Source organism: Onychostoma macrolepis, chromosome 03 (genome assembly GCF_012432095.1).
Source record: "Onychostoma macrolepis isolate SWU-2019 chromosome 03, ASM1243209v1, whole genome shotgun sequence".
NCBI classification, from domain to species: Eukaryota; Metazoa; Chordata; class Actinopteri; order Cypriniformes; family Cyprinidae; genus Onychostoma; species Onychostoma macrolepis.
Window position 1 is genome coordinate 48657306 of NC_081157.1, and position 23227 is coordinate 48680532.

The 23227-nt window shown below is 34.7% G+C and overlaps 2 protein-coding genes across 4 annotated transcripts; one reads left to right on the top strand and one right to left on the bottom strand.

The window, feature by feature from the left end:
* The first annotated feature begins 6663 nt into the window (after positions 1 to 6663).
* On the top strand, positions 6664 to 12558 carry LOC131537093 (zinc finger protein OZF-like). Of its 2 annotated transcripts, none has more exons than XM_058770355.1 (3): positions 6664 to 6789; positions 7802 to 7977; positions 9645 to 12558. In XM_058770355.1, the coding sequence occupies exons 2-3, from the start codon at positions 7869 to 7871 to the stop codon at positions 10922 to 10924; spliced, it is 1389 nt and encodes a 462-aa protein (XP_058626338.1). In that variant the 5' UTR covers positions 6664 to 6789; positions 7802 to 7868; the 3' UTR covers positions 10925 to 12558. The 2 variants fall into 2 exon arrangements, with proteins under 2 accessions (XP_058626338.1, XP_058626339.1); XM_058770356.1 differs by lacking the exon at positions 6664 to 6789 and adding an exon at positions 7684 to 7699.
* Positions 12559 to 16607: 4049 nt separating this feature from the next.
* On the bottom strand, positions 16608 to 21355 carry LOC131537117 (gastrula zinc finger protein XlCGF49.1-like). Of its 2 annotated transcripts, XM_058770398.1 has the most exons (3): positions 21051 to 21355; positions 18415 to 19162; positions 16608 to 18276 (listed from the first exon to the last, which is right to left on the bottom strand). In XM_058770398.1, the coding sequence occupies exons 1-2, from the start codon at positions 21106 to 21108 to the stop codon at positions 18444 to 18446; spliced, it is 777 nt and encodes a 258-aa protein (XP_058626381.1). In that variant the 5' UTR covers positions 21109 to 21355; the 3' UTR covers positions 16608 to 18276; positions 18415 to 18443. The 2 variants fall into 2 exon arrangements, with proteins under 2 accessions (XP_058626381.1, XP_058626380.1); XM_058770397.1 differs by having other exon boundaries at positions 16614 to 19162; positions 21051 to 21353.
* Positions 21356 to 23227: the final 1872 nt, after the last annotated feature.

Below are 23227 nucleotides of genomic sequence, written 5' to 3' on the forward strand. Positions count from 1 at the left end.
AACAGTAAAGATCAGTTTATGTTTATGTTCTTTCACTTCACTAATTGCCAAATGTAACAATCTATTAATTATAGTTGAAGAATAAGTATCTTTGGTCTAATGTATGTCACTGGTGATTCATTGTGTCACTGGTGTTACCGTGTTTTTTTTTCTGTCGCATTAAATAAAATGTCACATGTGGCATGATAATAATTTTACATCCATTGAATTCTGCTACACTCAAGAGTTATGATTTTAAGGATTGCATCATTACTTGTTTATAACAGGTTTTTCAAATATTTTCATTGTTATAGAAAATGCATGGTTGCGCATATGAACTAATTTCATTCAATCACACTTTTAACAAACCTGATTAAAATAAATAAAACAATCTCCTTATTTGTTGCATTATCATTATTTTTCTGTAACTCTGACTACATGTGCTGAAAAAATTAAGAAATAATATTTCATAAAAACCTTTAAAATTGCCAAAGAAGTAAGGTAACACCAGTCAATCATTAAGCTGTCATTTATGTGTATTCATAAAGTCAAAAGGTAATCTAATAATGTGGTCTAAGTTTAAGTGTTAAAAAAGAAATACATTTTAAGACATCTTGTCATACTAAAAGTTGACGTTTCTGTAGAGAGGATATTGCAGAGAGAAGTAGAGAGAAGATTTTCTTTCTCTCGAAAATACTAGTTAAAGTTATCGCATTGGACTCAAACTTACTGACTTTGTTCACACAGGGTATTAGTAGTTCTCAGAATTTTTTATTTTATTTTCGTCATTTTTTGTGGGTTTTATTTCACCTGGTCACACTTGTGGTGTTTTGTGAGTATATTTTATATTCTCTCGTGCTCCAAACATGAACCAGCACTGTGTTCGTGCACATATCATGTCTTCTTCCAATGAAATATACACAAATAAGGGCTCTTATACAGCGGTACGTACGTCTGATCATGAATGTGATGACACGACAGATTATTGTGAGACATAGCAAACAATGATATAGAGCGAAAATTCAAAGAAGAGTAAACAAAAAGTAACTATGCCTTTATTCTTTCCATTTTAAATAGATATTAATATTCATTTGTCTGTATAGTGAGTGTGTTGTAGGTCTGTGTGTTATTGGCTGTTGTCTCCCCTCTTTCCACCCTCTACACTCCCACTTTTCCACAGTTTAACACGCCCAACTATAGATGTGTTAAAAAATAATGAGAATATATATACATATATATCCGAGTTCTGTTCGGGAGGTAACATCCGATTCCGATCGAGTCTGAAACCACGTGATCGGGCCCGATTTCCGATCACGTGATCGGATCTGGACATCCCTAATGCAGACCATGAAATATGGAAAAATTGTAGAAAAAAACAAAACAAACAACAACAAAAAAACACTTCAACTTCACAGAATATCACCAAGCATAATTAAAGATACACATTTTAAATTTAACAAAACTGTGATGTTTAATACATTACAATTTTTAGTAGGCACTGTGTAATCACTGAAAGATAAAAAAAGAAGTACAATTTGGCCCAAGTTAGCTGAAATTACTCAAAATGCTACCCCACCCCAGGGTAACACATTACAGCTCAAAATCAGCCTAAAATATGACACAGCACATCTTTACTCATCAGTGTCACCCCTATCCCTCTCATCAGAGCTTCATCCTATGTATGTCTTTTGTCTGTGTTCTGGGAAACAAACATTTGTGCAATACTGGACATTAAGGTGACTAGACGTACGGGGACATGCACTTTGATGTCATGCAACGATCATTCTGTGCAGCACAAACAACCAACACCTGGTTATTTTAGGCAATATAGAATTACTGTGCAGAACGTGTCCCCAGGAAGTGGCACATCTGGGCACCTTAACTGACATAAATCAGTAACCAACCATTTCATTCAATTAACTTCTCTGCACAGGCATACAAAAAACTATCACAGTAAGTAGATCATCTTCAGATCCAGCACTTTCAGGTCTGATATCGTGTCCTCACCAAATTTGACACAATAATGTATCAAACAGTAAAATAAAAATAAAGTAAAAATAACCAGCAGATTGAACTGTGAGATTCCGTTCAACTCAAAGATGGAGTTCCTCCCCAAAGAACAATGTCAGAAAGGTTTATTCTTGTGTATCATTTTGCTTCATGATATATAAATGATGACATTGTGCTTTCTTATGCATTTTATATTATGTTCAGTTGTCTTATAATGCATATGTGTCAGCAGCCTAATAAACCTGCAGCTGTCTGTGTCCTTAATGGTCATTCTACAGAAACGCCCACTTTTGGTATGGCAAGATGTCTTAATTTTTTATTTTTTGTTAACATTTAAACTTAGACTACATTATTAGATTACCTTTTGACTTTATGAATACATATAAATGACATCTTTATTATTTTTTGTAGCTTTTTTGTGCAATTATTTCAAGACCACATGTATCATTTTTTGTCACTGGTGTTACCTTCTTTAGCAATATTAAAAGTTTTTATGAAATATTATTTCTAAAAAAAAAAAAAATTCAGCACATGTAGTCAGTTACAGAAAAATAATGAAAATGCAAGAAATAAGGAGATTATGTTTTATTTATTTAATGTGACAGACAAAAACAGTACAGTAACACCAATATACTGATCTTCACTGGTGTTATCCATAAGGAAGGTAACACCAGTGACAATTTTCATGAAAAATGCATTTTACAAAATGTCTGCTGCAAGGTATCAAGCCACATGTTGTCGATCATGGTATACTCACTAAATTAAGTAGTTTAAACCATTTGCATTATAGGTTTTTTTGTTACATTTCCCTAACAATAAGTAGGTCACACCAGTGACATCAACTAAAAGCTTCATATGAAATCATGAGATAAATGAGAAAATTTATCATAACTGAAAAGCAACAGTGGACTAAACATGGGCCTTTTTTCATAGATTTTTAGAAAATAGGAAGGAGGAAGTCGAGTGATTCCAAAATAAAAAACATTTGTTAAGCGGTAACACCAGTGACACGACTTCAGGGGACCACTATTTTCATTATATATTTTATAATATTTATTTGGCATTTTGTTTTATTATGACGTTAACGTCAATAGCAAAAATATATATATATTTTTGAATGTTAAAAGTCATGTTAGAGTAATACTGTCACGCCCCTGGATTGTTTTGTTGTGTTTTGGCTCCCCATGTGCTCCCTGTGACCCAGTCTGATTGTGTTAATTTGCTCCAGGTGTGTCTTGTTTTCCCCTGATTTCCCTGTCTTTATAAGCCCTAGTCTGTTCAGTTTGTGTTTGTCGGGTCTACCAGTTATGTTTGTGTGCCATTCTTCGTTCCATGTGCGGATTTACCCTGTGTGTTGGATGGAATTAAAGTCTATTCCATTTATCCACGGCTCCGTGTTCATTCTAGCAGCAACCGTGACAAATATGTGGACAATTTAGATGTTTTAATGCAACTGGAACTGTCAGACGGTCCCTTAGGCTTGTGCCATTATAGTGCATCAAATCATTCTGATATATAAATGCAGCTATAATGTGACTTGGCAGTTTTGATCAAATGTTTCATGTTGATATACAATAGCTGCATATTATCAAAACCAACTGTGGTATTGATATCTTTGTTAGACTGTCGACTCTATAGAACAAGGGGCAGGGAAAAGATTATCTGTAGAATACCGGACCTAAACTAACTTTAATTACTGTGCTTTACATGGTTGAAATTAAAAACAGATGCTGCTATACTTCATATTGAGCCATGTGCTACATTTTAAATCTATTCATAAATATGAACAGAGATTTATGCATCATCTGAAAGCTGAATAAATAAGCTTTCCATTGATGTATGGTTTGTTAGGATAGAACAATATTTGGCTGAGATACAACTACCGGTATTTGAAAATCTGAAATCTGAGGGTGCAAAAAAATCGAAATATTGAGAAAATTGCCTTTAAAGTTTTCCAAATGGATTTCTTAGCAATGCATATTACTAATCAAAAATGAAGTTTTGATATATTTATGATAGGAAATTTACAAAATATCTTCATGGAACATGATCTTTATTTAATATCCTAATGATTGTTTTGCATAAAATAAAAATGGATAATTTTGACCCATACAATGTATTGTTGGCTATTGCTACAAATATACCTGTGCTACTTATGACTGGTTTTGTGCTGCAGGGTCACATGTGTGAGTGCAGTGTTACTGAATGAGCATTTTAAATATACAGGTGCATCTCAATAAATTAGAATGTCGTGGAAAAGTTAATTTATTTCAGTAATTCAACTGAAATTGTGAAACTCGTGTATTAAATAAATTCAATGCACACAGACTGAAGTAGTTTAAGTCTTTGGTTCTTTTAATTGTGATGATTTTGGCTCACATTTAACAAAAACCCACCAATTCACTATCTCAACAAATTAGAATACTTCATAAGACCAATAAAAAAAAAAAAACATAGCGTGACTGCTCTCTTTACTTCGTTTTCTGTGTATCAACTTTTTACTGGAAAAAAAACGTAACACTGCATTCTGGGTGATGTAGTCAAATAAGCAAAGTTAACAAAATATATCATCTGTGCAAGAAGATCTGGTGAGTTTTTCAGCCTCACACAATCCAAATTCTGTTCAGAGGAGAACTGACCCCCGACTGAGACTGCTCTCTCACAAGGTTTTATTTATTTATTTATTTATTTTTCTCCATTTCTGTCTCCGATGGAGTTTAGGTTCCTTGACACTGTCACCTTTATCTTGCTTAGTTGGGGACACTTAATTTCTGGCAGGATTGTCGACTAGATTGCACAGATACTATTTGAACTGAACTGAGCTGGACGATATAGACATCACTGAATCAATAATGAACTGACTTTTACTGGAAAACTGACTGTTCTCTGTTGTCCTCTTGTATTATCAGCACAAGTTTTTCCTGTTTAACACTATAAAGCTGCTGACACAATCTGTATTGTATAAAGTGCTATTGAAATAAAGGTGACTTGACTTGAAAATCTGATGATTCATATTGATCTGTAACAATCTACAATCATGAGAGCTCAGTAAATGCTTTTGTGTTGAATTATTTTGCAGGGAGGAAGAACTCACAGCACCGAGAGGAAATAGTGACGAATACAATATTAGAATAAAATACTCTCAACAAATAACAAGCCAGATTACAACAAGATTTATCTTCATTTTTTAACATTTTACAACAGTAGCCAGGTGGTGAAGACAAGAAAAAAAGAAACAAAATTACAATGTCAGTTGCAATCACCACCTGCACTCTCCTCTATCTGCTTCTTTACTTGCAATCGACACAAATCGTGTGTGTTGTCAATGGAGACAAGATGCTATGGTGTTCTCTTTCGTAGGTTCGCTTATGCTACGTTTCTGGACGTTGATTGTGTTAATTACATTGCTGTCTATGGGAGGGTCAGAGAGCTGTCAGAAAACATAAATATCTTTATTTTACGAAGCTTTTACTGGTTTGGAACAACATGGAGGTAAGTGATTAATGACAAAATTTTCATTTTGAGGTGGAGTAACCCTTTAACCTGATTTGTGTATCAGTTTGGAGGACAAAATGTTTGCTTTTTTTTGTTGTTTTTTTACGCCAAACCACAAAATGAATGAATGAATGAATGAATACATGTAAAATCCAGTAATCCTTGATATTATTATTTGTGACATTAGAATGAAATATATGGATTTAATAGTGTAGGTACAAATCAAAATTTAACAACAGTCTCTTGAACATTTTTATTTTAACATTTTCATCTCATTTACAATTTCATTAAACATGGACCTTTACTTTCATTAAAAAGGCTTATTTCTATTGTATCCTCATTTTGTGAGTGTCAGCTATTAACTTAAATTACAGACAAGTGCAAAATGGGTGCTTAATGCAAATGTAATTGGCCACATTTACAAAATCAGGCGATTATGTTCGCCCATCTATGTAAATGTGTCTTTATGTATAGAGACAAAAGAATGAGGTTAATCACTGTCGTTTTGTAGCGATATTGTAGATTTGCAAAGATGGAAGGCACACCACAAAAAATCTTCAGCTTTTGGTTTTATTTCTCAACAAACACAAAACAACTTTAAGCAAATAGTATTAAATCATATCTAAAGGAATACTAATCTAATTTAATTTTAATTGGCTCCACTTCCGAATGTATAACTTCAAGGCGACTTTATTTGCATGTGTGTACGCCATGTGCACCAGAAAAAAAATGCATGGGTTCTCTGTTTTACGAAAGTCCTAGAAGCATGCAGCATTGTTTTTTTCCCCTCCTGGGGCCTGTTTCATAAAACAAGTTTACCAAATAAGCCAGGCTTATAAGTCTGACTTATTTTGAACCAAATCGGCTGACAATAAGTCAGACTAACTGAAATAAACCTGGCTTATTTGGTAAACTTGTTTTATGAAATAGGCCTCAGATTTATCATGGTCTCGACTTAAGTTGTTTTCTCGTGATCTAGACATAACAAAATAGCTGTGAACTCCAGAAAGTAAAAAAAATAAAAAATAAAATAAAAACACATGGCCTCTTCTTAGGTCGTTTCTGATTGGGTAGTTTAAAACGCTCTGAAATTGGAGAACGCCCCTTTTTTTTTGTTCTGCAGGGACTCTACTTGAGCTCAGCAGCTGTAGTCCTCGATTCCATGCTGCCTCAGAACAGAAGTCTGTCTGAAATCAATTTCTGGAGAAACCATGTACAAACGCTGGCTGTAAAGTCATTGCCTGATAAGGGATCAAGCAAGTCATCAAAGTTTAGATGCAGCAACGACGACTCTTCTGAGGAGAGGTGAGCAATTATTTCACATATTTGCATAAACATGAAACACATTTTACACAATGCTGTTTCTGTGTTGTTTTCATCGAGTACAGCTGTGTTTGCTTAGTTAAATAAACACTTAGTAGAACAACAGACAAGCATGTGAGGGAAAGATGAGTTCATTGAGACCTGAGTGATTTTGTGTTTTGTATGTTTAAATGATTGTTTTGAAGTTTGGAGTGATAATGTTGCTGTTACTGAATGTCTTGTGATCTGTGAGGGGAATGCTTGTGAGGCCCCTGTCTTTAATTCAGATTCAGGGCTGTGGGCCGAGGGAAAAGCGGTTGTGTACCGGAGCTGGGCCAGAAAACAATTGCTATGTGGGTTTGCCTTTCTGAATTTGAAAGGACAAATATCCTTTTTCAAAATATCCTTGTAGTCGGGTATGTCTTAAGTCCAAGATATTTAGACAGACACATAACCCAAGGATGTTATTTTTCATGCTAAATCTGATCAATTATTTTGGATTTATTATTATTATTTTTTTAGTTTATTCTTCTACATCTACATCTTATTGTTGTCGCGTGTTTTCATTTATCTTAATTTCCATGCTGCAACATTGTGTAATTTTCAATGAAACACATTTTGCTCGTTTCTCTCCTCTAATCCTCACTCACGAAGACTGTTGATGTTGATCAAATACCAAGCGAGTCTATAATCTTAATCTTAATTCCTTTTCATTTATTTGTGCAGATCGTTTTTTTTAAGAAGAAAAAAATAATAATAATCAGCGCACCTTATGGACGCACTAAGTAATTTCGCCGTATTAGTTCCCTCCTCTCTCCGCTTCAGTCCAGCGGGTGGCGCTAAAACACATGCGTTTGTTTGTCAAACATCATTAAACCTCAGAGGAAGAAGATTAGTTTTACCGCGTTCTCTGGTGTTTTGTCGTGATGCTGGCTTAATACAAACTGTTATAAATGTTGTTAAAATAGTTTTTGAATCATGTCAATAAATACCTGTAATATTTTCATCTTCACAGTCGTGTTTTGAAGCAAGCAGGAATATCTGGAGGAGTATTAGCTGAACTGAGGTCTGCTGTTGTGAAGATGGTGTTTGTTAAAGAGGAGAGAGAGGAGAACACTAGTGAACCAGAAACATGGAGAATAAAACAGGAGGAACCAGAAACCTGGAGAATAAAACAGGAGGAACAAGGAGGTTGGACTTTATTCTTCATTCATCATTAATGACTGTTTGTGGTACATTAGGCTTACAAATAGGGCTGCTTGGTATTGGAAAAACAAAACAAAAAACTCATATTGCAATATTTAGTTTTTCTGCGAAATATGAGAAAGAAAAAAAAATGAGATCGCCAGATGACTGGAAGCTCTAATTGGAAAAACAACAACAACAAAAAAAAAACACAACAACAACGATTGGGTTGATTATGTAGGTGAGTAAATCAGCAAATAAACAAATTACAAACAGATAAATATAACCAAACAAAGATACAAATGAAACAGTGCTTTATATTTTTCAGGCAAGTTTAACAGTATTCAGGACAGAAATTGAATAATCAAATTTAAAATAACACTACATGGTCTTCACTGTATAAATTAAATATAATAAATCTGTGTTACAACTACAAAAGTGTTTTTTCTCTATGTGTTTTGTTGTTTGATTAACATTCATAACACCGAAAGCCTCAAGAACATTAAACTGTTTTGAACCAATATACTGTTACACGTACGTTTTCTTTCTCAATTGTTTACCTTCACTTAAGCCATAAGCAACTGTGTTTTTTGCATTTTGAATAATTTCGCACGTATGTGTCTTTTCGGGCACAAATAGACGTGGAACTGAATGGAATTAGTGTTTGTGTGCATCTGCTTGGCTCTCACTGTGTCTGAAATGTACGCGAGTGGTGTGGCGCGACAAAACACAATAGAACCCATTCAGTGATGCTGTCTGCACTGGATGCAACATGACAAATCTCCGCCAGTAAACTGTTGCCTTGTTCTATTTATGACGTACTGACACAAAGTTCAAATGATTGGCAACGGTTGCTTTGTCGCGTCCAGTGTAGACAGACTTTGGGGCTGTTTGGCATGCCTAAAAACGTGTGGAAAGCGCTGCTTTCTCCTTCTTTCCAAAGTGCTCGGGAGCTTGCACTTTCTTAGTGTCTCCTGTTGCTAAGCAACCGTGACCCACACTGTCCACAACGACGTGGAACTTTCAAAGGATAAATGGTTTTCCAGCACTGAAAATCGCTTGCTGTAGCTCTGCTACTAAACCTATTTAAAATCTCTATACAGCTGTCGTGTCCATTGTAGACGAGGTGTCTGTGTGCGAGCAAAGAAAACGATCACTATACAAAACATTGCACATCCTGCGATGTGACTATTGTGGATGCACACATCGCGATATCAATGCTGAAACGATATATTGTGCAGCCCTACTTGCAAAGCTTTGATAATACTGACAGTTATAACATTTCAAGAAGTTTTAATTTAGTTTGTTGTAATTGAAACAATCATTAGAGCTGCTGAATAATAGGCTATAGATGGAGCAAAGAATAAGGGACACTTTTTTTCAACAAAATGCATGTTTGATAAGTTTGTAGTTGAGCAAACATTTTTAATAGTTCTCCTTATAGAAACATGGGATTTGTGTCTATAATATTTTAAAAGTGATTCATGAAAAGTTTCAGGGATGTATAATTTTTAAAATTGCATCAAAGGAACAAAATTTTGTATACAAATTTCCTTTAAACTGTTACACAAGGGTTCACTTTTATGTCCTTTCACATTTGTGTGTGTATTTTTATTTTATTTGTTTGTTTTTCAAGTTACTGACAAATGAACTGTTTCTCCTTTTTTTTATAGAAGAAAATGAGGAGAACGAAGAATTGGGTGAAGTTGAGGAGAAAAATCATTTGAGTTACTCTCAAACCAAACAGAAAGATATAAAGAAAAGAAGAGCCAAGAAATCTTTCACCTGCACTCAGTGTGGAAAGAATTTCACAAGCAAAACAAGTATTGACCGTCACATGAGAATTCACTCGGGAGAGAAACCGTACACATGTGATCAATGTGGGAGGAGTTTCACACAATCAGCAAACCTTAAGGTACACATGAACATCCACACTGGAGAAAAACCATACGAGTGTTCACACTGTGACAAGAGATTCAGTTGGTCAGGACAACTGGAAAAACATGAGAGGATCCACACTGGAGAGAAACATCATAAGTGTTCACACTGTGATGAGAGATTCAGTACGTTTCGAGACCTGAAAGCACACGAGAGGATCCACACTGGAGAGAAACCTCATAAGTGTTCACACTGTGACAAGAGATTCAGTAAGTCTCGAGACCTGAAAGCACATGAGAGGATTCACACTGGAGAGAAACCGTACAAGTGTTCACACTGTGACAAAAGATTCAGTTGGTATGGATACCTGAAAACACATGAGAGGATTCACACTGGAGAGAAACCGTACAAGTGTTCACACTGTGACAAAAGATTCAGTTGGTCTGGATATCTGAAAACACATGAGAGGATTCACACTGGAGAGAAACCATACACATGTGATCAGTGCGGGAAGAGTTTCACACAAAAAGTAAACCTTATGACGCACATGAGAGTTCATACTGGAGAGAAACAGTTCACTTGTGAGCAATGTGGGAAGTGTTTCACACACTCAGCAAACCTTAAGGTACACATGAACATCCACACTAGAGAGAAGATGCATACATGTGATCAATGTGGCAAAACATTTTTGTGGGCTTCATACCTGAAGAAACACCTGACAGTTCATACAAAGGAGAAGCCATATTCATGTCATTTGTGTGGAAAGAGTTATTCATTACTACAAAGTTTAAAAGCACATCAGAAAATGCATACTGTTATGAGAGAGTACACATGCTTTGAGTGTGAAAAGACTTTTACTTCAGTAAGCAGTTTAAAACAGCACCAGAGGATCCACACTGGAGAAAAACCTTACAAGTGTTCACACTGTGACAAGAAATTCATTCAGTCAATACATCTGAAAAGACATGAGAGGATCCACACTGGAGAGAAACTGTATCACTGCACTGCGTGTGGGAAGCGTTTCAATCAATTGTCTTCCCTACAGAGTCATACAAAGGACAATCACAGTAAGTAGATCATCTTCAGATCCAGCTCTTTCAGGTCTCCTCACCCAATGCAACTCAATAATGCATCAAGCAATAAAATATCATCTGGATAAATCTGTCCTAACCAGACATTACAAGTGACATGACAAAGAAACATCATCTAAAGTTTTCACAGTGAATAAAGTTCATCTTCATCTTCAAAACCAGCAGATTCAACTTGATTCAGATCAACTCAAAGATGGAGTTCCTCCCCAAAGAACAATGTCAAAACATTTTATTATTGTGTATCATTTTGCTTCATGATATAAATTATATTATTGTGATTTTCTTATGAGTTTCATATAATGTTCAATTGTCTCATATTGCATACAGTATGTGTCACGTGTAGTTTACTTACTCTTTCATGAAGGAAAGTAGAAGCTTTTTCCAAACTGTTCTTGTTCAGGAAGCTGATGAAGTGACTGTAACACTTGAGCTTTAATTTTAATGTGTTCTTCATTGTTGATTTTAAAATGACTGAGTTATTCTTCCACTTAAGATGTATTTAGTAAATCAGATACAAGATATACTGTCATATAGCTTTGTAATTGATCCTTATTTTCTTGTAAGTATGGATGGGTACCTGAGCCCTGTGGCAAAATTATGAAAGACTAGTATCAATAAGCTCTAATGTTAACTCTTCTGCTTTTGGAGCTGGGGAAATTAAGGAAATACACTTACAATTTATCATTGGTAAATAAATATCAAGCTAACTGTATCTTGCCAACCATTTCTACATGCGATAATATCAATACATTCTTCACTGAGGCATTTTCGTTATTTTGCAATCCAGAAGTGAGATCTCTCTTGTACTTTAGGGCTGTGTGATTTATCTAATTTTATTTTCGACTGAGTTTGACTTCCGAGGATTATGAAAACAGGTTGTTTAAGTAATTATTAGAGAAAATATGATGTCTTGAGGACTTTATGGCCGTTAAGTCCATGTGACCGTAGTAATCCATTATTATGAGTTTGCGCCACTGATCTATAATAGAGATCACGATTGCTCATGACAGCATAGAAGTGAAGCCACTGCAGCGCCATATTGTTATTCACTAGTGCTCCCATCCATTCTATTGAATTGAGTAAATCGTATGATTTCAATGAGAAAACCACCTAACGAGTCAGCGTTTTTATATGTGAAGTATCTGAATAAAATTGTATACTTTGTATGCACACATACCTTAATTCACAAGTATTCACTGTTTATGCAATTGTTGTTATATTGTTTTTATTTGTAACTGCAAATGTTTCAACAACGATTTCATTAACAGTCTGCATTTTGAAGCATTTAATGATTTTAAGGGTTGATTAAATTAATAAGCGATATATACATAACATTTTACCGCATCACAGTAGTACCACATTCACAGTTTTCGATTAAATTACATTAAATTTGTCCCGAATCGTTGTTATTGTACATAATGAATTATGTATTGTGCATTTTCAGCAAATGTTTGTCCTTCTGTGCCTCTAATAAAGTTTGTATGCTTCACTTATAGACCTATAATATAGATTGCGCTTTCTCTTTCCATTTGCTGAGTTTTTTTTAACTCAATTATGCCTCATTGTTCAATCTTGAAGTAAACTGATGTCTGTTTGGTGATTAAATAAACAGTTTTAGACCGCTGCTCGAGTTGAACGTGATTATTAATTAAATAATGCCATAATAAGCGGTTTACACCATGGTTTCCATATCTTCAACATTTTTCAGGTTTTTGTTATCCAGATACTTGCTGTCAGACCAAGCATTCAGTAGTCTAATCAGTAATCATTTCCGTATAAAATTTATCAGAAGCTACATTTCAGTAAATTTAATTTCAATGTTAGAAAGTGTTCAAATGCTAATACTTTTGTTCTAATATAAATTATTGTGTATTGTGACTTATTTATACACATGAACTGTGCAGGATTAGGCTGGGGTATGGCGGAGTGTTGGCTAAACGTCTGATGCATATAGCACACTTATCTGGAAACATTTCAGGACTTTCGAAGTCGTCATCGGATTGGTTAAATTATACAGGATTTCCGGGAGACGAGTGTGTTGCATTCTTTAATGTTCTGCCTGGAAACAAAGATGTTGTGATGCCAAACTCCCTCTTTGAAGAAGAAAGCTGTCATGTTTACAACTGTGACAATGAGCGCCTATCAGTATCAACTAAACTCTGGATTTTCAAAAGTATGTGAAATCTTAAAATTTCGCGGCATAAAATTTTTAAAATATGTCAAAGAGTTTTAAGAGTCTGTTATTGTGGCGACATTTCCACGCCCCTAAACATGACGCCCCACAAAACGAAACGTGATTGGTTGCTTTACCTGTCAGTCAAATAAAGTGTCTTACACACATTTGACTGACAGGTAAAGCAACCAATCACACGAGACTACACTGTAAAAAAAAACATCCGTAAAAAAACGGTAAAATTCCGGCAGCTGGGGTGCCAGAAAAATACCGTAAAATAACAGGCACAATAAATAACAGTAATTTTCCGTAATGAAAAAATACAGGTTTTTGCTGTAATTTAACATGAGATTTTCTGTATTTTCTTCAGCTTTTAATGTTCAGTAAGGAGCTTTACTTAAATACTCCCTTCTCGGGGTTCATCTTAAAAAGGCATCTGTTGAATGGAAAAAAAATGTTTAGTAATGAAACATGGACTGTAACATATGCTGTGAATGTATTAAAAATAAAAGCAGAATAATAAGAATTTGCAAAGGGCATGCTTGTGGTGGTCGTTACTATAAAGACATGTATGTGAGTGGATGTTGTGTGCAAGACAGACTGAGGAGATTGTGACAGTGTAAGAGAGTGTGTGTATGTGAGAGGATGCATGTGTGACAGTGTGTGTATGAGAGTGTGTGTGTATGTGAGAGTGAGGATGTGTGTGTGCATGAGGGTGTGTGATTGTGAGGATGTTCGTGTGAGGATGTGTGTGAGACGATGAGTGTGTGTATGTGAGAGTGTGAGGATGTATGTGTGAGTGTTCGTATGTGAGTGTGTGAGGATGTGTGTGTTTTTGTGAAAAGTCAGGACATAGTTTTGTATAATGACAAAGGTATGACTTAGGTATTACAAGGTGAAGGTGACTTTTCAGGACATTGACCCATGTCCCCACTTTTCAGAACGCTTATAAATCATACAGAATGAGGTTTTTTGGGGGAAAGTTGAAATTCACAGTCTCCTGTAAGGGGTAGGTTTAGGTGTAGGGTTGGTGTAGGGCAATAGCACATACAGTAAGTACACTATAAAAACCATTATGCCTATGTCCCCACTTTTCACAAAAACGAACGTGTGTGTGTGTGTGTGGGAGAGAGTGTGTGAGTATGAGGATGTGTGTGAGGAAGCGTGTGTATGTGAGAGTGGGTGTATGTAAGGATTTGTGAGTGCATGTTGAAAAAGTGTTTGAGAGAGTAAGTGTATGTGATGCGTGTACGAGTGTGTGTTTTTACCTTTGCACAAACTCTAGCATTGCTCCTTGGTCTCCTGGGTATGAAATGTTCAAGCAGTAGTACGAGGCAAACATCAACTTCAGAGCATTGCAGAAGATGGTGATGTGGCTGTTAACTATGATTTGGTCGACAGAAAACAAAGTTCTCTGCAGTCAAAGGGGAACTTCCTGTTGTTATGCATAAGAAAAAGAAGAGATCAGTAACACTGTGACAAACATAAATTCCTGCAAATATTAAATTGTTTTCATTTAAAAATATTCAAACATACCACACACAATTATGCAGGGTGTACTAGGAAGTTTGACACAGTCCACCTCAGAGGGCAAGGTTGTCTGATCCACTTTATGGAACATCTGGTCCTCTCTCTCGCTGAAGTACTTGAAAACTAGCTGAAGAAACCCAGCAGTGTTGACATCATCCACATTCTTGCTTTATTTTTTCATTTCCCTGCATCTTAGCTGTCTTATCATTACATTTGAAGCATGAAACAACCCTAGCACACTCACTTGCTATCGCTTTGTCATAAATTTCTATCCCTGTTAGCTCTTTAAAGTGAGTCATCATGCCAGCTGTTTCAAACAAATACGGCCATTCGTGCATCAAATCAAAGGTGTCAACACCATTGATGATATCTGGCCTTCATCATATTCTCAACAGTGTTGGTGTCATGGCACCTTTGTTTGTTCATTTTCTTAATTTCCTCCTGTAAAGATTTCTGGGTGTCAGGCGTTTCATTAGCTGGTAGCTGCACCGGTTGCCAGATTTTACACCCGCAGCTGTGTAGTCTCTTCTTTCTACATAAAGTATCTTCTTCTTCACTGTTGCCAGCTGCTTGTCTCTTTAAAGAAAGTGATGTCTTTCCTCTCCTCACATTGTCCACTCTGTTAATCAGCTGTTGGATGACTGAATCATACCCACTCCCAACAACTTGACCTTCAATGACATCTTTAAATGCCCCAGGATATGCCATAGCCATTTTCCGTGCAATCTCAGTGATGTGCTTCTTTACAGGTGTTGGACATACTGTTAATATTTCACTCACTACAAGTCTTATAATTTCAAGTCTCTCGCTTTTTCTTGGCCTCTTCCCTGTTTCCAGTTTTCTGAAGATCTCAGATGGGATCTTCTTCCAAGGAATTTGAAAATGATAATGCCAGCTGTTGTCAGGCAGTTGAGGTGTACCGCTCACACTTGAACTAGATGTTGACACTGAGCTTGAAATTGCTGAGCTGTGAGTACCTAAAGAGTTGCAGAAGTTCACAAAGAACATGGGCTGTTATTAAATGATGCAACATGCACTATAAAGTTATCTATTTTTCCACACACTGTAAAATTTGGGGTGTTACTTAATGTTTTAATCCATCAAAGAAACATACAATACACTATGAGATGTCTGAGCTGGAAGAGCCTCACATATTTAAATCCTATTTTATAATGTAGAATGGTAAATTATGACATGTACAACAGTGCGAGAACATTATTTAAGGTTGGGTATATCACTGAAAAACATCCTAACCCAATAAACTTAGGTGTCATGTATCCTTGAGGAGAGGAGAATGTATCCTTGCACCAGGGCGGGGATTTCTTCAGTTCGAATATTTAAAGTCTTAATTTTTGTAATTTAAATATCAGCGTATTATTATATCACATTATGAAACGATACTGTGGGAATAAATGCGTAAAAAAAAACACTAAACTGAGCAGAACTACTTTGATAAGCGGAAGAAGATGTGGTCAGTCAGTGACAGCAGTATGGAAATGATTCGGGTAGGACGTTTCAACAAACCAGTTCAAAAACTGATTCCCCTTCTCTTTTACGCAAACACGCAATGACGTATACAAAATGTTATATCAATAATAATTATATAAAAAAATAAATAAACTTGTTTTAATCAAAATGTCAATTTAATAAACCATGAAAACACATCATAAGTTGACATTTCACCCCTCATTTAAGTCGGCTGCTTAGTTCACGAGTTACTGACTCTGCTTAGAATAAGCTGGCAGAAGAAAAATCTGTGTTGATTTGAGGCAAATAATGTGAATACAAGGCATAATTGGCAAGTGGGATGACATGCCTGCACTGCTTTTTGCCAGGATCCATATTGTCGCAACCATTTTTGAAACATCTCACGCCATGGACATATATTTACAGTTGAACAGGGAGTGTTATTTTCGTTCGTTTGTGTTAAAACGTGACGATCTAGCGCTGCAGTGTCCTGTTTTTCAAAATAAAAAAACAGACCTTCGGCTACATATAAAAGTGCTGATCTATCTGTTTATTTATAAAGAAATGTCTTCATAAAGACATGTTTTACTACAGTAAATAAACTATGAAACCTATAAATATCCATATTTACATGCTGCAACGTTGTGTGATTTTTCAATGAAATATTTGACTAATAATTTGCTGTTTTCTCTCCTTGCAAAGAAACATTTTATCTTTAAGAAACGTTCAAGCTTGAGTCTGAAGTTTAATTACACTTTTTAAATAGCATTCTAATAATCAGAAAGCATGTAAAAAGAATGTGTAAATGAAGTTAATGAAATTATTAGCATACAATGTTGCAGTTGCGTTTCCAGTAAGTCATGAAGTTACCAATATATTATGATTAGAGTACATATCTGGGACGTTCTTGGTTATCTTGTTATGTTAAGAGGACATACTGATGACGTGCTGAGTTGGTAAAGGGATGGTAATGGAATTACGTGCACACCACGTTACAGTTACATTGCCAGTAAGTCATGAAATTACCAATATATTACTAATAGAGTACCTATCTGGGACATTCTTGGTTATCTTGTTACGTTAGGATATATTTGTTTGTTTTTTAACACTAGTCAGGAGCAGTGCTCATTGTATGCAAATACAATGACAATAAAGGCTTTCAATTCAATTTGAAAGCTTTATTGCGAAATTTAAAACAGAACTAAAAAAGCAAACATAACACTTCATGGCCTTCAGACATAAAAACTAAAATTAGAAAATGTATTTTCCTTATTCAAATACAATCGGCAGACTATAAATGTTGTTGATAAACTATTAAAAGTAAAAATAACAATGTATTAATAAAAAGTTAACATTTAATCGATAATTACTCAAAGCAAAAGTGATCAATAATTACTGAAGGTAAAAGTGAAAACTAATGAGATGGATCTTTCTACTACTGACTTACAGGTAGGGATGTGTATCAATGAGGTTTTAAAGGTATTACTATTCTTACAATACTCAGAATCTGCGCATTAGTCCGGTTCTTTAACGGTAGTTTATTCCAGGTTTTTATTTATTTATTTTTTTAAATTGGAAATGGCTTTGTGTTCTAAAACTTAAAAACCTATAGCAAATAAACAGCATGTTTGAACAAATTACTATTATAATAAAAATATATATAAAACATCTATTTGTAATTGCACCAGTATGAAGGTATTTTTAGTGATTAAGATTTATATACATACAGTTTATATTTAATTCTGATACTAAAGAAAAACCTATGGTCTAACAGTAATATTCAGGTAAATAATAGCCTACAAAACCAAACTCAAAATCGAAAATAAAATTAGATTAATTGCACAGCACTAATGTACAAGAGAGATCTGGCTTGCAAATAACAAAAATGCATCATAAACAAGTGTCTTGATAATAATCGCATATACAAACAGCTGCAATTAGCTTGATAACATTTATGTACCAATTGTAAGGGAAAAGAGTAAGCAAACTACAAGTGATACTTATGAATTATAGACATTTGAACATTTTATGAAACTTATAAGAAAGCACAATGATATAATTTATATCATGCAACAAAAAGAAATACAAGAATAAAACTTTTTGACTGTTGTTTGGGGAAGTTCATTGTTCTCCATCTTTGAGTTGATCTGGATCTCAGAGTTGAATCTGCTGGTTTTGAAAATGAAGATTAACTTTATTCACTGTGAACTTTAGATAACGTTTCTTTGTCATGTCGCTTGTAATGACAGATTTATCCAGATGATATTTTATTGTGTCACATTTGTTGAGGACGCCACATCAGACCTGAAAGTGCTGGATCTGAAGATGATCTACTAACGGTGATATTTTTTTGTATGTCTGTGTAGAGCAGATGAATTATTGAAACGGTTCCCACATTCAGTGCAGTGATACGGTTTCTCTCCGGTGTGAATCCTCTCGTGTCTTTTCAGATTTGCTGAATCACTGAATCTCTTCTCGCAGTGTGAACACTTATAAGGTTTTTCTCCAGTGTGGATCCTCTCATGCACTTTCAAATGTTCAGCTGAAATGAAAGTTTTTTCACACTCAAAGCACATGTACTCTCTCAAACCAGTATGTATTTTCTGATGTACTTTCAAATGCTGTAGAAGTGAAAAACTCTTTCCACACAAATGACATGAATGTGGCTTCTCTGTTGTATGAACCGTCAGGTGTTTCTTAAGGTATGAAGCCCTCAAAAATGTTTTGCCACATTGATCACATGTGTGCAGTTTCTCTCTCGTGTGGATGTTTATGTGTTTCTTAAGGCCTGATGATTGTGTGAAACTCTTCCCGCACCGATCACAAATGAATGGTTTTTCTCCAGTGTGAATTCTCATGTGAACATTAAAACTATATTTGTCTGTCAAACTCTTTCCACACTGAGTGCAGGTGAATGATTTCTTGGCTCTTCTTTTCTTTAAATCTTTCTGTTTGGTTTGAGAGCAACTAAAAGGTTTTTCTCCAGTTTTGACATGATTTTTCTCCTCAACTTCACTCAATTCTTCATCCTCCTTGTTTTCTTCAATCAACTCTGAAATAAAAGTAAAAATGGTACTTTTTTTAGTAACTCGTAAAACGCAGAGAAATGTGGACATATAAAAAGAAACCATGATAACAGAGTAAAGTAGATAATTGTTATACACAGTTTTGGTCATTTTGATGATTTTTTATAAATTATATATCTCTGAAATCTTTCCATGTGTGCGCCTCAGAGCATTTCTCTCTTGCCCAGGTTAAGGCTAAAGTAGCTTAATGTTTAGCCTACAATAACTACAGAAAGCAATTGACACTTTTCATTTAATTTGCAATTTATTCACTTTATTATACACCACAAAAAAGTGGGGAAATGTGCAAAAAGATCACTCATCTCACTAAAATAGGCTAATATTATCACTTATGTAATGCTATTTTGCTTGCCCATTATTACACATAGTACAACAACATACATTTTTCAGTCCAACTTCAAAGAAAAAAAAAAAAGTCCATGGTAAGTTCATGGATTATGGTATTTTTAAATTTATTTGGCTGAATTTGTCAAAGCTGATGTAACATGAATTTCATTAAGAGGAGGCAGAAGGGTTTGCCCAGGGCTCCACACGAGCTAGAACTGCCACTGTGTGCCATTATTCTTCTGTACTGACCAGAAACTTCAGAGATTAAGGAACTGAATTTTTCAAAATATAAAGCAAAAAGTAAAAATAAATGACTAATAAGCTAATAAGTGCTCCTCTGCTGCCATTGAAGTAGTAATTAGATTTTTTTTTGCTTTAATTCCTGAAATTAATGAGGGGTAATAACATTTGACTATTTCTGCCACAACACCATGATATGTATTACATTGCATTACATTAAGTCATTTAGCAGAGGCTTTATCCAAAGCCACTTACAAATGAGGACAATAGAAGCAATCAAAATCAACAAGAGCAATTATATGCAAGTGCTATAGCAAGTCTCAGTTATCTTAATGCAGTACACATAGCAAGTTTTTTTTTTTTTTATTATATAATAAATAAAAAGAAAACATATATTAGAAAAATAATAGAGCAAGCTAGTGTTAGAGGTCTTGTTAACTGTATAATAAATGAAAAGAAAACAAATAGAATACAAAAAGATTAGAAAAGCTAGTGTTAATATTTTTTTACAGAATAGAATTAGAATAGAGAGTGCTATGTGTGTGTGTGTGTGTGTGTGTGTGTGTGTGTGTGTGTGTGTGTAACTGTCCACTGACTCGTCTGCTCCGAGCGGGTCTCCCCGTGTCTCTACACTCAGCGACAAACCCGCCAACAATAACCAACAATGAGTTTTCAGAGGAGAGTTCAGCAGTTCACGGTATTTCATATTTTGCTTATTTACACGACTATCAAACACACTTTATACAGTTTTTTAAAGCGTCATTTTACAGGCTCATTTCTGTATTGTTTTCATCGGGTTCAGCGCTACTTGTGTATCTTTTCTGGCGTCTACTGAAATAAACATTTAGAGCAGCAGCAGCGAGCATGTGAGGAAAATATGATGGTTTTCTACATCAGCACTATTTGCTCGGTTTATAGCAGATAATTCTGTGCAGAATTCAACGCTTCTCTCTGGATCTCGCAGCAGTAACAGTGTCGCGAGATCAGCGCTGGGTCTGTTCTGATCTCGATCGGTTTGCACGCGTTTGCGCTGCGCTCAGTTATTGGTCCGAGCTGATAAGCAGCTCAAACGAGTTTGGTTACACTTTTGTTTCGATTGCCGTTTGAGGTTTCTCATATGTAACAGAAATGGCAGCTGTTATTAGTTGGAGCCCTGCCTTATTATTTGTTGCTTCATCTAGATATTGCAGAGCTCTACAGATTTTTTCCTATTACAGCAAATCTAAACCTGCTTGAAGCTTTATGGCCATCAGCACTATTAATAAAGGAAGAAAAATAAACACCAACCTGTTTGTTGTTCAGTATCTTCAGTGTGTTTGATTCTGTAGGGTTCTGGGTCTCTCATCTTCTCTCTGTCCAGTCGTTGCAGATTTCAGCTCTTCCTGATGATTTGATGCTTATTCACTTGTGAACTGATGGGAATATTATAGAATTTATAGCTGAATTACTGTGGGAGGAGCTTCACTGATGATAAGATTCTTCTTCTTCTAATGATGTTTTATGGCGGATGGCAAACCAGCTTGTGGTGCATTTACCGCCACCAACTGGACTGGAGTGTGAAGCACTAATAATCACTTTATAATAACTAATAAAAAAAATAAAAAAACTTGCATTGCTTTTCAAAAGGCTTGTCAAATTAAATGATTCAACATCTATATTTCTTACGTTTAACTTTTATTTTTTCATTTTTTCATTTTTATTTATTTTTTACATTTTATTAAAACATGCTCTATTGTTAAAACATATTAAAACATATTCTATTCTGCCTGATTACAATAAATACATTGACCTGCTTATGATGCGATTCTTGTGGGAGGAGCTTCATTGAAGGTGAATTGCAGCATGTGAGGAGCTGATCTGCTAAATAAAATAAAAAATATATCACTTACTGCAGATCGTTTTCACAGCACACTATAAATAATGTAGGCTAATATATATATATATATATATATATATATATATATATATATATATATATATATATTGTTTTTATTTATTTATTTTTTCAAATAATAGTAAGAAAAATAGTTGAAATCATAAACACAGAAATACATCTACAGATTTGTTACCAACAGTATTGACACCAGATCTCCTGTAAATTGCCACTTAAAGCTCCTTTCATTGAAGACATCAGCATAATAAATGAGGTGAAAACAGGATTCTTCTTTTCAGCAGCTGTTAATATTGATGAGCCTCAGACTATTAACACTCATTCAACAAGACATTCAGTATCTTCAGCAGATCATCGCACTTTATTCTGAGTGTTTGCTGATAGAAACACATTATTTGAGTCAGAATATATGATAAAAGTATATAAGTGTTCAAATGAAAGACAATACTGTTATTTCTCACAATGTGACATCTTAATATAGTTTGATTTTCTACTAACTACAGTAATTGCAGAAAAGTAATTAGATAATTAACATTTTACAGTTTTTCATGTAGGCTACAGAGACTGACAATGATCATAAAACTTAAAAAAAATAAAGAGCAGCAGCAATATTTAAGATTTTTTTGTGTGTCAGACTTCATTAATATTTATATATATATATATATATATATATATATATATGTTCATATTTCTGAATAGATTTTAAATTTCCCTCATTAGGTTACTATAATAAAGTGTTTAGAAGTTCTATATATTTCAATTTTAACAAGTAAGCATAATCTGCTCGAGATTTGATGCTACACCCCTGTTTGTGCAAATATAATGTAGCTACAATAAAGAATGTTGAAATAAAAATGGAAGTAAAAATAAATAAATAAATAAATGTAAAATCCCAGGCGAATGAAAATCCACAGAGCGTCCAGTAGGTGGCGCCAGATCTTTATTCAAACCGTAGACTGATTCGAACTCTCGACGACAAACCCCGCCAATAATAACCAACAGCAGAGACTTCAGAGGAGAGGCGAGCAGTTCATGGTATTTCTCTTATTTACACTACTATCAAACACACAGTTTGTTTAAGCGACATTTTACAGGCTCATTTCTGTATTGTTTTCATCGGGTTCAGTGCTACTTGTGCATCTTTTCTGGCGTCTTCCTACTGAAATAAACATTTAGTAGAGCAGCAATGAGCATGTGAAGAAAATATGATGAATTCATTCAGACCTGAGTGGTTTTGAGTGCTTTTGTGTGTTAATTTGTGTGATTGTTTAGATGTTTGTAGTGAGAACTGTTACTGAATGTAAAAAATTAAATAAAAATAACAAGTTTAAGTTCACTGATACAATCTACTGCCCAATGGATAGGCCTCAGACTTACAGTCTACATTAAGACATCCAGTATTGGAATAACTCAACATATTAATCAGTATATTGATTACTTTCATGACCATGCATCATATTTTTGAGTAAAATAATACCATATTGAGTAAATAGCATAATATAAAGGAAAATTACACAATAATATTTACAGGTAAACACATTCATAGCTGTCTCTGGTTAAACCAAAATATTCT